The 15,175-nt window shown below is 36.3% G+C and overlaps 3 protein-coding genes across 9 annotated transcripts; all 3 read right to left on the bottom strand.

Annotated features, from left to right (window-relative positions):
* Positions 1 to 775: 775 nt before the first annotated feature.
* LOC145148403 (EIN3-binding F-box protein 1-like) lies at positions 776 to 4,027 on the bottom strand. Its single transcript, XM_079075139.1, has 2 exons — positions 3,736 to 4,027; positions 776 to 3,254 (listed from the first exon to the last, which is right to left on the bottom strand). Exons 1-2 carry the CDS (start codon positions 3,749 to 3,751, stop codon positions 1,369 to 1,371), a joined length of 1,902 nt encoding a protein of 633 aa, XP_078931265.1. The 5' UTR covers positions 3,752 to 4,027; the 3' UTR covers positions 776 to 1,368.
* Positions 4,028 to 6,707: 2,680 nt separating this feature from the next.
* On the bottom strand, positions 6,708 to 8,965 carry LOC145148326 (uncharacterized). Of its 7 annotated transcripts, none has more exons than XM_079075132.1 (5): positions 8,866 to 8,965; positions 8,596 to 8,732; positions 7,267 to 7,638; positions 7,111 to 7,177; positions 6,708 to 7,039 (listed from the first exon to the last, which is right to left on the bottom strand). In XM_079075132.1, the coding sequence occupies exons 2-5, from the start codon at positions 8,673 to 8,675 to the stop codon at positions 6,986 to 6,988; spliced, it is 573 nt and encodes a 190-aa protein (XP_078931258.1). In that variant the 5' UTR covers positions 8,676 to 8,732; positions 8,866 to 8,965; the 3' UTR covers positions 6,708 to 6,985. The 7 variants fall into 7 exon arrangements, with proteins under 7 accessions (XP_078931258.1, XP_078931260.1, XP_078931263.1 ...); XM_079075134.1 differs by having other exon boundaries at positions 8,596 to 8,637; positions 8,733 to 8,912; XM_079075137.1 differs by having other exon boundaries at positions 7,267 to 7,643; positions 8,596 to 8,637; positions 8,733 to 8,911.
* Positions 8,966 to 14,076: 5,111 nt separating this feature from the next.
* On the bottom strand, positions 14,077 to 14,772 carry LOC145115744 (uncharacterized). Its single transcript, XM_079052104.1, has one exon. It carries the CDS (start codon positions 14,770 to 14,772, stop codon positions 14,077 to 14,079), a length of 696 nt encoding a protein of 231 aa, XP_078908230.1.
* Positions 14,773 to 15,175: the final 403 nt, after the last annotated feature.

Raw genomic sequence — 15,175 nt, 5'->3', positions numbered from 1 at the left:
TCATGGATGGATGTTGGTGAATTCTAAAAAAATAACGGTTTTAATAGTTGTTTTGTTGTCAAATTTATTAATGTTCAATTATTTTCTTGAGACTAGGTTGTTGTCCTATTAAGCGTTAACATGGTGACTTTTTCTTGACCGATTAATCCCTAATTTCTGTCAAACACACTAATCATAGTTGGTCGGAGAACATCAAACGATTAATCTCGATTTCTGCAACCATGGTTGAAGGGTATAAAAGTTATTATGATCAAATAATAACTTTTGATTATGAATAATTTTGTCACCCGTATAGATTGAAAAAATAAACTTAATGTTTACACTTAAATAACTTTTCTTTTAATCAACTCGTGTCATATACGGGTCAATTAAATAACTTTTCTTTTAATCAACTCGTGTTATATACGGGTCAAGCACCTAGCAATCAAATAAATGATAACATAGTCAATCTCAAAAATATTATAAATGCTTGCTTATCAACGTAAATAGCTATAAGAAGTTTACTCGAAATGCTAAAACATATTTCTCCAATTAAAATAATTGGCGTACTTGCTATGGCCCAAATACCGTCTAAACTGGACCAAATCAAGATTCAAGAACCCATGTCTTTAAAAACATTAGTCCTCTTAAAAGAATGAAGATTAACACACATATACAATGCACTTGTGTATATAATTGTTGATGTATACATACCTTGTCAGCTAAATGCATATACACATACAAATCTGTTGTCATGTATTTTTTTTTTGTTGGTATGGTTTATAGAAACAAAAGATTAGACACATAACACAAGTAGATATATTATAAGTTCCCATCACAAAAGGTTAAAAACACATCAGCTTACAAACAAGTGAGAAGCCCAGAAAAACCAGGATTTGGTAAAAGAAAAAACAACCCTCACCGGGGTTGTCACAATAGGCTCAATGACCACCCACCATGACCAAATCCCATAAAAACCACCAAGCCACCACCGCTTGAATCCCTGACAATCTGTAACCTTCAACAACCCATGACAGAAAACCAAAACTAGACTCTAGACACTAGACACAAACAAACATATCATCACAAAACACCAATACATATATATATAACTGACACACACCAACGACTAGGACCCATTGCCAAATGTTGTCTCCAAGAACCAAAACCAAGCATCAGTATTCTCAAGAAAATTTGGCTGGAAAGAAGAATAGAAGACCTTATAAACAAGGCCAAAAATTCTTGAAAAACAGTTTAATAAAACTGTAAAAAAAGAGATACCAGCCAAACCCCTTGGAAAAAAGAGAGCTTTGGAGTGATTCCAAGAAGACCACTTTGCAACAGACCTGTAAAAACCACCGACTCAAGAACTAATAACTGATTACCGACTTAAACGAGAATATCACATTTCCATATTTGCCCTTCAAGAGCACCAACTGCAGCACTTGTGACCCCACGACATTGCATCATGTTCAAACCAATAAGTGATTCACCCAACTTTTTCAAGAAAGGTAAGCTCTTGTTTGAAACTTGGCATCCAGAAACCGAAAGAACCTGAAGATTCAAATGCTCAGCACATGCCAATGCTGCAATTGCAAAATCAGTGATTGCAGATTTTGAAACATCAAGTTCTCTAAGTAATGAGCAATTCTGAGCAATTGTCACCACACTTGCATCAGTAATCAATCCACAACCATCAAGATTCAAGACTTCAAGGGTCCCACCATGGGCCATGGAGATTTCTGACACGATCTTGTCCGTTAGATTCACACACCCACTAAGATCGACTTTCGTTAGACCGGATTCAGAGTTTTGAACGAGTGAAGCAACTCCGGAATCAGTGATTCCGGAGAGCCCGGTCAGCACAATGTCTTGAAGCTGGGGGCAAATCCGTCCCAATAAAGCCAAGCTGAAGTTTCCAAATCCCGGGCAGTTACGGATGGTTAAAGATTTTAGGGAATTGCAAGGGGATAAAGCCGAATGGATTATCATTGGTGAATCTTTAATCCCAAAACATTTTGTCAAAGAAAGATTCTTTAATGCACCCGAATTCACAACAAATCCAAAGATTCCGATCTGTGTGATGATGTGGCATTCTTCTAGAAGAACAGTCTCGAGTGATTGTGTGGCTTTAGCAAATGATACAAGCCCGTTGTCTGATAAACCTGATTTCCGAATGGAAACAAGTTTCAAATTCGGGCAGCCCCTGCCCAATGCTTCAACCCCAAGATCGGTCACACCAGTACAGTTAACAATCACAAGTGATCTCAGCTTTTGTAATCCTTGACCGCTGCCCATGACCCAAAACCCCTTTTCGGTTACATTAGGAAGGTCAATTAGAGTCAACTCGGTCAACGACATACCATAGTGTCCAATAACTGCAAGACATGTGTCACTAACATTTAAAGCATGGAGTCTCACTTTCATCAAAGAAGAACTTGATGATGATACCAAGCTTGCAACCCCTTGATCTCCGATTTGAGAACAGTTTTTTAATGAAATCAACTTTAAATTTGGGCATTTTTGACCAATTGCTTGAAGGCCTTCGTTCGTGATGTTTGAGCAAGATTCGATTGAAAGTGATGTAAGATTAGGGCAGTTGTTTGCAATCGCGATTAAAGATTTGTGGGAAATGTTAGGGCATTGAGAAAGTTGAAGCTTTTCAAGATTGTGACACTCGTTAGCAATTTCAACAACACCTTCATCACTAATGGAAGAGAGATTCCATAGGGTAAGAGATCTAAGAGTGGTACACCCATGAGCAATAGCTTTAAGCCCAACATTTGTCACTTTACTAGCATTGTTTCCAAGAATAGAAAGATCACCAAGACCTCCATGACCACTTGATCCAACACTGATAGCTGCAAGTCTGATATCTGTTGCTTTCTTTCCTTTTAAACACCTTGTGAGGCACCCGTTGCTAAGTTCAAGATCTTCATCTTTCTTGTTTGAAATGGATGACACAGTTTCTTTGATTTCAGCCCTGCGGATGGTGCTTAAAAGCATGAGCCAACGTTTTGAGACAAAAGCACATGAACTTTTTTCTTGGCTACCAGATACACGTCTGAAGATCTCAAAGAGGCATTCATCAGGAAGGGCATCAATGGTGGTTTGCTGCTTTTTGAAGATTTGTTCAGAGAACACAAAAGGGGCACTGACTCTTGACCTCTTGCGAGGGGGGAAGTACACATCGACATGGTGACCAAGGGACAAGAAGAGATTCGACTCTTCAGAAGCATGGTATTTTGGCATACCATGGTAAAGAACATCTTCACCTGAAAATATAAGTTCAGGAAAAATTAATATAAAGTTTTTCAAGAAAGAAACAAAAGCATAACTAACATCAAAAAGTAAGAGAAAGCTTCCGAGATAATCAGGCATGTACTTGTTCACATAGTTTTTCTACTCTTAATTTAACGCAATTCAAGAAGAGATTATCAATCAGTTCCAAAATCATAGATATAATCATAAATCATTTTAATAGTAAGGTTGATAAGTCGATTTACCATATGACCATGTGATTCTTATGCAAGTTTATGTAAGAACTACAACTACCAAGTATCAACAGGAAGTTTCAACAACAAATAAATGAATAATTGGTGGATTTAAGATGAGATCTTCCAAATACAGTCAAGTAAAGTAATAATCTCGAGAACCCCTAAAAAAACTAAATAACGAAAATTGAACAGAAAATAAGCAAACTAACCAAGGGAAACAGCATAGAATCGAAATTAGCGAGCGATTAAAGACCCTTACCAAAGAATTTCTGCATGAGTACAGTTGAAGAAGACCTAAAAGAAATCCGAGACTTGAAAGCCCAAAAAACCCTCGATCGAGAGCAAAAAAGAGCAGATCCACCAACAGGAAGAGAATTGAGAGATGTGTAAGCGATGAATGCATCAAAATCTTGGAGAAATCATATGAGTAAACAGAAACCCAGATATGATTTTAGGGCAAAAAAAAGGGTAATGGAGAAAAGAAACGTATGATGGCATCATTGATTGACTGAATTGATTTATACAAACGAGGAAAGAGAGAGAAAGAGATGCAATGAATCCACCCAAATGCTTTGTGTTCAATGTTTCTTCCTACTCCATTCATTTCCCTTTCACGTACCCCACCGCCCCAACCCCCTACCTCCACCCCCCAAGTTGGTCATAAAAGTAAATAAATTACTAAAAAACAATTTAATTGATATTTCGTATAACTTTTTTTATTTTATTCTGTGTGAAATGTAATAAATAATTTCAAAATATTATAAGCGAATTAAATGGATATTTGGTACAGTTAATGACATTTTGACTCTCATAAATAACTCAATGTATTTATAAAAAATATTAAATAAAATTATTTTTTGTAAACAATAATTAAAATGTTGTTTGTTTTTGAAAAAGTAAAAATCTATTGTCTACAAAACACATGCAAAATAAACATTTGTATTATGTAAAAAACAATTTATTTTTTAAATTTCTACACTCTGCATAAATGATATTAAAACACATTAATCATTATTATGATACTAAACAAAGAAACCACATGTACATCACACATTAACCACCTTGATTTCTAGATGATGGTTAAAGATGGTGGTGTTGGTAGTGGTGGCAGTGATGGCAAAGTAGAGGATTGAGGTGTCAGAGGTTGTGGTGGTGGTGGTGGATGTGATGGTTGAGCTAGAGGTGGAAGTGTCGAATGGGTGGTCAAGATGTTTGTGTGAGATATGACAAAGATGGTGTAAGGGAAAAAAATCATTAAAAAACAAACTTAACAATAAATGGTTGTTTTTTTCCTAAAGTTAGAATATCAGAATTTTTTTTCCCCCAAAAAGAGAGATACGTTTTACAATTTCTAAAAGACAAACAATATTAAAAAAGAGTTTTTAAAATTAAATAAACGCCACCTAAGTTTATATCATACAAATAAAGACAATTTAACTTTATTAGGATTATGCTTTTGATAAATATACATAATACATAATATAATACTTACAAATTATTATTACATTGAATCAGAAAAGAAAAATCAATGATCGAGATTACATGAATAGTTAGTTGGTTACAAATGATTATATAACAGTTACTTCCCTACAAATTACGAGTACTGGTTAGTCTAGTCGTTGGTTAACTTGATATTGTGATCAAAAGGGGTTCTATTAATCCACAATGCATAGTTAGTCTAGTCGTTATCGTGTCGAGTCGTAATTGCTAGAGGACCTGACTGTGAGGGGGGTCGTGGCGGGTTAGACACAAGAGATAGGGGGTTAATGTCGCCTCCCTAAATAAATATTCATGTGAAAAACATTCTCAATGTACTTACATACTTTACAAATTATAGAAATATGTAACCCATATTAGAAGTGTATTACATTTATTTACCAAATAGGATGATTATTTGTATTTAACATATTATATTTTCTGCAATAATTTTTTTTATGTATATGATATTTTTCGTGTTGCGAGTCATTAAATGTGATTTAACTTGAACATTAATTAATTTAGAAATAGGAGTATGTTTTATAAAATCTGTCAAAAATCATGAGATCCAAAATGTTTGACAATAATTTATAAAAATGTCAGCTTAACTAGAGTTGCAATAGATTAAGAAGCGTTTCTATAAGTTGGGTTGGTTGGATCTATGTTCATATCCTTGTAATTTCTATCTAATCTTTTTATTTTGTCTTGGCTCTTTATCAGCTTAATAAATTTCTGCTTTTCAAATTTCTTTTATTAGGAGGTTACTTTTAGTTTTAGAAATGTTAAAAAAACTTTGTATAAGTACGTATCCCAATCGGTAATAGCAGCCCCACATAAGAAAAATGATGTCGTCTTCATGATCATCACTCACATCATTAAGTTAGATTGGATGAGGAAATGACAACTAAAGTTGATTATACATTTGTGATAAACTGATGACTTGTCCATATTTTTATATGCATGTAGCTCTAACCTTGTTTAAGCAAACTCCAAAAGACACTTAATAACCGACACTATGGGTTTATGGGGATAATTAAAATTCAAAGTGCATTGTTAGAGTTTAACACCTTATTCTGGATATAGCAACTTTTAAATACTTTAATATCAGCAAATAGCAATATGTATGTCATCCAAATGGATATAATTACTACTTGTGACTATACAATAAAAGCAAATGTCATTGTACAATCACATCTATAAGCTATATCCACTAGATATTGTAACTTCCCCTAAAAGTGATGTCCCAGTATGCCTAATTTACACCCTAACACGTCAAATAAGATGAGAAATGAGTATTGGACATGGAAACGTACATGTATCGTTTCTAGTTTGAACAAAAGTACTACATAAATAAAAGTACAATATAAACAAAAGTGATTAATTTGTTAACCCATGTTCTTTTTCATATATTTCATCTTTGCGTTCTAACAAATTTGATCAGATTAACGTGTTGGTTAAAATTATACTTTGGCCTGATTAATTCATATTACATTTGTATGTATGTTTTATAATCTAATAAAATTTTTTGACTGTTTCTAGTTATAATCAATTTTAATAATCATGGAGCGTTGAATGACTTATGAACGCATGTGTGAAAACAATCACAAATTGCAAATTGAGAAAAAATTATATAGTCTTGAAACGAGGGCGGCTTGTCAATCGTATTCAATCAACCACCATTATATCAAACAAAAAAGTACATCATATTTTTTAAAGAAAAAAAAAATACCCTTTTAAAGTTTTAAAGCACGTTACTTTATGCATCTCAAGTATCAACCAGTCTTGAATAAATGAATAACGTGTCCATAGTTTCCATCACAAAACCACCAACTCAAAATAAATGCCCGAATTATTTTCAAGCCAAATCCATTTAACAAATTTCCAACCAAAATAATGACAATAAATTTGTGCAAAGCAGAGAAAGATACGAGTTATTTTCTTAAAAACTAAATAGTAAATAATCATGTCATATGTAGCAGTTTTACCAGAAAATAGCGATCCATTATCATTTATGATTATGATTATATCTCTCATCAGTCATACAACCCCTCTTCTTCCCATACATCCACAAGAAAATTCACCATTTCCTGCCACATTTTGGAGTCAAAACTACAATAAATAGCAACCAAAATTTGGAAGGAAAATATATACGACTTACAGGTAAAGGAATTGCCTTTGGAAAAGGCTTGTTTGTCCCAAGCAGATTATCATATGTTGCATTCCAACTACATAATAATTACAATTACTCAAATATATATTTAATCAGATTATATATTATATATAAGTTTATAAAAATATTATCATATTTTCTAACCTTATGGCAGGTTCTTTACCCTTCTTTTTGCGTTGTTGACCAGAAGAACCCTTATCTCCAATCCATTGTTGCCTTGTCTGATTCCAAAGAAGGAGACCACGGTTTCTGAATTCCGGAGGATTGGTTCCGGAGGTGGAATTGGAATTGGAATTGGAATTGGAATTGGAATGGGAATCGAGGTTAGGGTTTGACATGGAGAGTGATGATTGTGACTGGGCAGCACTGTTGTCCATTTCATATGTGCTGCTGCTCCAAAAGTCTTGTGCCAGGTTGGGTTTATTTATATTTATGGTTTTGTCTTTTTTCAGATTTCCAGGTGGCTGTTTTTTATCATTGCTCATAAATGGGACCTTAGGACATCCAAAACAACCTCTGTTCTGTTGCAAATAAGGTTTACAACCATAAATATCATTAGCTCAAACTATAAAAACCAAAACACAACAGAAACAAATGTTCTTAGGCTTCTTATTATTTCATATAGTGGTAATTACTTCACCCAAAACAGATGGTTCTATATACAGATCCTATTGTACAACCTGATAAATATTTAATGATGGTAGTAGACTTACATGGAATAGAGATATGAGTTTACCCTTCCAGTTTGCCATCACCCAACTCATAAGAATGCAAGTTTCAGAAACCAAACAAAAACAACTTTTTCCTAAGAGTCTATGCAATTCAAAGAATGAAAGACACTTCATAAACATGCTTTCTAGCATAATTTCTGATCCAAAACAAAACAATTACGTATAGGGATCACAAATTAATCTCTCACCACAACAAGTAAAGCATGAAGGAAAAACGAATTTCCCCAAAATCACATTTTGTTTGTTTAATTGATTGCTTACACAAAAAGCAAACCATCAGATTCCAAAAACAATAAAAAAGTCAAGCTTAATCCAACTAAATGACTAAAGCTGTTTGGTTCTTAAATTAACCAAGAAAGGTGGAGAATATAAGAAAGGTACATGTTCTTTCAAACTAGCCTTAGATAATTACTTTGAAAAGAACCAAACATTAACAGTCCACCATTTTCCAGTTTATCCTCCAATCAAATTAATGTTGCCAAACACCAGATTCTAACGTAGAACCCTAATATTACACAGATGTTTATACATAATCCCCTTGCCCCCATCTTAATTAACAGTTCATGCACTCTAGCAGCGCCTCTTCTCCATTTAAATCAAATTGAAAATTATTATTTTGTAACGTATGCATAGAAAGCACATATATACGCTGACAAATATACGGGGAAGATAATGTCATCACGATTATTTCTGAACATACAGTTGAATCCACAAAAAAAAGGCGAGAGAGAAAGAGACTGACCCCATGAATGCGAAAACTTGGAAGATCAGATTGCTGATTGATCTGAAAGTTCGCATGTAAAGATTACAAACACAGAGCATCAAAGAAACGCAATCGATCGCTGAACAATAAATCGAGTAAGGAGTGAGCAGTATAACCTGAAAAAATCACCACACACATAAATCAAACAGAAATCCAAAACCTCAATCGGATAATTCTTCACTGGTTATCGGGATTTTTGGATTCATTTGGCGAAATTAGAAACCGAATCGAGATAAAGGGATTTCAGACCTCTCGAAGAACATGGCAACTATTGGTTTCGATGTTTATCTCAGCTGCTGTACAGCTATCCGGTTTTCGCAAATTAAAAATCAGTTATTTGCGTAAATCGTCCTCGAACTACATGCTGATATTAAGCTTTTCCCCTCTTGTATTTTTTTTAGACATAATTGTACCATTGCCCATTGGTCCATGTAGATTTAACACAGGACAACTATGAAAAATATAACGCTCTTGGTCCCTATTTTTTTCAAAAATTGCACTTCTAGTCCTTTTGGGTTGCATGCTTTCGGTGGTTAGTCAAAACAATGCCATCGAGCTTGTTGGCGTGGTTTGCCATTTTAACAGTTGAGTAGGTTAACTGTGTCTTAATGGCTTGTGTGGCTTGTCCACATCAGCACATAACACTCATTACCTTCTCCCTCGTCAATCATGTTCTTCACTTTGTGTTATTGTCTTTCTTGCACACTTATAGAAGCAAACATCCCTCTCCCCTTCCTTCCTCTTTCCGTCGCGCTCAATATCCTCACCAACTCTCCTTTCCCCCTTCCCCTCATTCAGACACCAAAGGGTTTTCAAGAGTTTCAGAAAGATTTTCAAGGGTTCCAAAAAAATATGAATCAAGGTTTTCAGATGGATTTTAAAGGGGTTTTAGAAGGCTTCAAGAAAGGGTTTTTAAATGAGGAATTCCTCTAATCAAAGGTAAAAACTCATCCTTGTTCATTGATGTGGTACTTGTAAACTAGATTATTTGAATCAAAAGCATAAACAAAACATATAATATATAAATCCATTAAAACAACACACAACCATAAAATAAAATAAAATAAATAAATAAAATCATCCTTCACCTTTCCCCTAAGTTGCATAAAGTCTCATTCCTTATCTCCAATAGTCCCTTAATAATCTCCATCATATTCACCAAGTGCATTGTGTGATATGTGCTTTTGCCATGTACTGCCCAACTGAGGGAAGGAAGACAAGTAATTGGGCCAATATTCTTCCTTTTTCTTCATCTCATGCTAACAATTCCCTTGACATAGGTAAGAATATTTTGATTTTCTCATGGTCTTTCCATTAATCATGTTTGATTTTTGAGATATGGTAGCCAATGTATAGCAAAATTCATGGCATTGCTTGTTATTGATGACAATGGGTTCTTTCAGTAGTATTTTTCTAAATGTGGTGAGATTATCTTTGGTTTGATTTATTATATAGATAAGTTATTATATTTAATCCAATAGGACCATTTGTTGGTGATAAAAACCTTTAGTTCTTTCTTGATGAACGAGATAAGTATAACATATCTAAGGTAGGGAGAATCGTCATGATTAGGGGCTTAATGTCATTATGTACATTTTCTTGGTAGTATTAAAAAATTGAGATGAACTATCATTCATAGATTGGTGACTGTGAATTCACCACCAAACTAGGATTAATCACCTATTCAATAGCTAAATTCGGATTTGAGGTACACTAGAAGCTTAAGAAACTAGGAGATGGAGGAATGATTGCCTTACAATCTTCTTGTATGAGTTTGGCATATAAATCCGGTAAATATTACATTTTTGCCTCTAATTCCACAATTCGCTTCAAATATAATATTTATTTGTCCTCTATAGCTCATATTGTTTTGAATAGATAGATGGGGATGGATCTGGGGTTTTAGATAACTCTAACTGCTTGGCAGTTTTTTGCACACAACTTCTCAATTTTAGAACTTGCTCTAAAATGACATCCAATAACTCATCTAGCTTTTTAACTCCCATAACACCCTAGAACGTTAATATTTAAAAATTTAGATCCAAAACCTAGTTTACCATGTTAAGTCAAGGTCAATCCTAAATTCCCCTTATTTGACAAGATTGGTCCCTCAACCTTCAAATTTTCTATTTAGCACAAAATGATTTTCTAGTTAACATTTCTAGTATCATATCATCTAATTCAACCCTAGACAATTAAAATCCTTACAATTTAAGCCCCTAATTTAATTAAACTAATTTACTTACTCATTATTCCTTAATTCCCCATCTTAAGGTTCTAACTTTTTTTATTCGAATATCGCATTAGTTATCATCATACAAAGTGTGAGATGACAAACGGACAACAAGTTGTGCCGCTAAGCCTTTTTGTATGGTAACGTTATTTCTTTTGAAGACTACATCCATAGATATAGGAGATATAACATTACTATGCATGATCCGTTGTACTCTGTTAAGAATTTCCACCACATCCGACATGAGAAAACCAAACGTATCAAATGCAAATTGTATGAACACGTAATGATTTTCCATGCACGATTTCTCATATTTGGCGACTTTACCTGTAGCAGCTATTAAAGCAGTTTGTCGTGCTGTGAAACCCCCAGCCCTCAGGCCTACGAGAGGGGATACCCTTGTGAGGTCCACACATGCGTGTTTCACTCCAACCCATCCAAAAATCAAAACGTCAGTCGGTCTAAGGATTGACCTTCCTTCTGTCGGGTTGGTTAAGAAATTCACAGGTTCCTCTTTCTTGGAGGAAACCTCGACATGCTTAAATATGCCAAACAAAACATCCCTAACCATATTGTGCTTGTATTTGAACCCCGGGAGTTCTTTACAGTGAACATCATGCTCTCCAAAAGAGTCCAAACATGTCTTGCGACACACCGGACATATCTCGTCAACTGGGAATATTGGGATTGTAACACCTGTTCCAGGTATTATTTAATTTTCTAAGTTTTAGGGTTTTGTGTTGAGACTCGACGAGTTGGGGAGCTCTAAATCGTCGAGTAGAGAGCATTTTGAGGATGCGGGATCTAAGACCTACTCGACGAGTTGGAAGGCCCAACTCGACGAGTAGGTGCTGTAAAGGAAAAACCCTAATTTTATGGTTTGCACCCTATATAATCTCCTTAAGAACCTTGAGGTTGACCTTCCATCAGCCTCCAAACCCTAAGAACGTCTATGCTAAACCCTAATCCCCATTCTCTCTCATTTTATGAGATAGAGTGACTTGTGGAGCTTAAGAAAAAGAAGATAGTGAGAAGAATGAGAAGATTCAGCAAACCAAGCCCTCACTCTTGAGCTTGACCATCTTGTAGACTGTTGTAAGTCTTCAAGATTCGATTTTTATTTTAGAATATGGCTAGATCTTGAGTTTACTCTTCATTTCCTGTCATTCTTGTTGATTACATGCATGGGGTTCATAAAGTTTGCAACTTTATGAATCTCCAGGGCAAAATGGTCCCAAGCTGGGCTAGATCTAGCTTTTAGTCAAGCAAGGATGCCATGCAATGGTTTTAGAGTATATTTCCCCTTTTTGGCCATTTTAACTTCAAGACATGCATGTCCATAAAGCATCCATCTTTGGAACGTCTTGAGGACTAGAAACTCTTCTGGAAAGGATGGATTCTAGATCCATAGAGTCTTGGGCCACATGGCTAAGATTTTGAGCTTTCCAACCTTTGATAAGGGCCTTAGAGCATTCAAAGTGGTTCTAGAGGGTAAAGTTGGAAACTTTATCCTTCTAGACACCTTAGGGTTTCAGATCTAAGCCCTGGACTCCCTGCATTCGACGTATCATCAAAATAAGCAAACAGGGAGGGGGACTCGACGAGTTGCCCTGGCAACTCGATGAGTTGGATCGGGTTCCCCCGTCTACTGGATATCGAGTGAACTTGTCGAGTTAATGAAACAACTCGGTGAGTTGGCTAGGGTTTGTCCCGGTCTTTTGGACTCTATAGGAACTCGACGAGTCGCTAGATGCACTCGACGAGTTGGGGTCAACATGGACTGTTGACCTTGACTTGACCAGGGTTGATCAGAGTTGACTTTGAAGGTATTTATGGCATTTCAGGATTGTGAAAAGTTAATCTCATGATGCTTATAGGTAGTTTAGTTGGAGCTGTGCGTTGGGACTTATTGGATCTTATCTTGTAAGCTCAACATTCGCGAGAGGTGAGTCTCCTCACCATACCAATGGGTCTAAGGCACCAAGGTCGACCTATTTTATGATATGTGGTATCCTAGATGAAGTTGTATTATGTGGCATGTTAGTTGGTATGAGCTAGGAAGTATGCTAGTGGTATATGTGGTATGCTTGTATGGAATACCGTGGGAGAGCCCATGACACCTGGATGTAAGACCATGTGGAGAGCACATGGATTTCCTATTAAAGACCATGGGAGAGCCCATGACACTTAGGTGTAAGACCATGTGGGGAGCCCATGACATCCTGGAGTAAGACCCTGGGGACGAGCCAACGGCATCCCTATATGTATGTATGCATGGCTGTTGTGGTATATGTAGCTTTTATAGCTAATATGATTATGTGTTTATGTGGATTGTGTGGGGTATGCTCTGGGGAACTCACTAAGCATTAGCTTACAGTTTGTGGATTTGTTTCAGGTACATCTGAGCCCAAGGGCAAGGGCAAGGCTTGATGGCGCAACATGCACTCTCTCACAAGCGTTTTTATGGGACACTCTGATGATTTGAAATAATATTGTTATTGTTAAGAATTTCAAAACAAATGTATTGAGATTTTATGGTTCATGGAAAGTGTTTTTGATTATTTGAAAATGAAAATTTTCTTTTGAAAATTGGGTCGTTACAGGGATCATGAGTCGATATTTGAGGATCGTACGATACTCCACAGGAGACATATGTTAGTCAAGTCCATCAATAGGGATAGCTAGAAGAAAATCTTGAGCATGTGGTGCACGTAAGCACTGTAAAATCGCTTTATGTCGAGCCGTCATGTCAAGATGCACTTTCATATCTTGGGCAATTTTACGAAAAAGGGAACTCGCTAGTGTATTCTGGGACTTAGGGGGTGGTGTATTTAGTAGTAAAATTGTTAAGGTCAATATCTGGAACTTTTTTATGAAGAGAATCCAAGGCACAATCATAATCAGAATCCATACCATATATGTCCCTATCACGTAAGATATGGTCTTGCAATACCCCATATTGGGCCCTCGAGGAAAAAAAAAGCATATGAGGTAGCCTCTATGACTGAGTATAAACCTAAACCACCAAACCTAATGGGTAGGGAAGAAATTCACCACTGTATGTCGCCAAAGAAAGGGCTACCACAAACCACAATGTCCTTAATTGCCCCGCGTAACCCATTGTCAAAGAATAATGTCGCCTCCTCCATGTGAACGGGTTGGTACGTCCTCAGCCCAAACAAAAGTTTAGCAATACCCATACAAAACCGAAGCAGAAAGAGCTCACTCTAAGGATCAGACAATTGTGGAAGAAGACGCATCAAATTCACAGCGTTTTCGGCTCTCTTTATGGCTAATCTGCTAATGAAACTAGCATCTCTACTAACAGCTCCCCCAAGAAGTTTCATCCCCGAAGACGGCCTCCTGATGCCAACTGGGAATAGCCTTTTACATAGATTCCTACCATCACACGAGGGCCAAAAGAGCTTGGTTTCCTTGATATTCAGCTGAAGGCCCAATTTTAGGCCAATCACCTTAATGATGTCCAATGCTTTGGCCACCTCCTCCGAATCTCCAATAAGTATGCCATCATCAAGGTACCATGCATGGAGAATAAGCTTGCAATTGTCTCTAATGTTATGCAAGAGTAGGTGCAGCATAATGGAAAAAAGAAGTGGTCCCAAGGGGTCTCCTTGTTGAGCCCCAGTAGTTGACTTAATATGTGTCTCTCCTAGATACAACCTTGCTGCTTGACCATGTAGGAATTCTACCCACAAGGATATAGAAGGAAACCGCAATCTGACCTCATGAAGTAATACAAATCTGTCAACAAGGTTAAAGGCATTGGATAAGTCCACGGTAAGCATGGAAAGAGATCCGTCATTGTGGCGCTCACTCAACACCCGATTTGTGCTATGTAATATGGCTTCAACTCCACCCGACACCCCGACCCCGAACTGAAAATCATTGAGATACTTGGCCATTTATGTCACACCCCCAAACCGGAACGGCGGAAACGTTCGGGGGTGGTTGACGTCATGCGTAGTATCACAACAGTTGTATCATAACAAGCATAGTAAACACAACCAAACATTGAATACATATATGAAAAAGGTTTACATTGCCTTAATACATAGTTTTGTTCATATCTAAAGTAAAATGGAAAGACGTGACTCTAACGCTCCGACTTCTCCAAATTCTTGGAAGTACCTGTCTACTAATTCCCTGAGAATACAAGCAGTTTTGAAAGAATATCAGCATAAAGCTGGTGAGTTCATAAGCATTTAGTTTTGGTGGAAAATGTTCTTTGATCCTTTTGAAAAGTGTTCCTCAAGAAAATCCCATATTTTCTTATGAAAAGCATGTTTGAAAACCCATTCCTTCCAT

The sequence above is a fragment of the Lactuca virosa genome, chromosome 1 (assembly GCF_052849685.1).
Source record: "Lactuca virosa cultivar CGN04683 chromosome 1, Lactuca_virosa_CGN04683_v6, whole genome shotgun sequence".
Taxonomy (NCBI): Eukaryota; Viridiplantae; Streptophyta; class Magnoliopsida; order Asterales; family Asteraceae; genus Lactuca; species Lactuca virosa.
This window is presented reverse-complemented; position numbering and strand designations above follow the sequence as displayed.

Coding starts and splice junctions, on each gene's coding strand:
- LOC145148326 (XM_079075131.1), bottom strand. CDS start 7,985: ATGCTAGAAAGCATGTTTATGAAGTGTCTTTCATTCTTTGAATTGCAT. Junction 7,644..7,835: donor AACTCATATCTCTATTCCAT/GTAAGTCTACTA, acceptor TATTTGCAACAG/AACAGAGGTTGTTTTGGATG. Junction 7,040..7,110: donor CAAAGGCAATTCCTTTACCT/GTAAGTCGTATA, acceptor AAAATGTGGCAG/GAAATGGTGAATTTTCTTGT.
- LOC145115744 (XM_079052104.1), bottom strand. CDS start 14,772: ATGGCCAAGTATCTCAATGATTTTCAGTTCGGGGTCGGGGTGTCGGGT.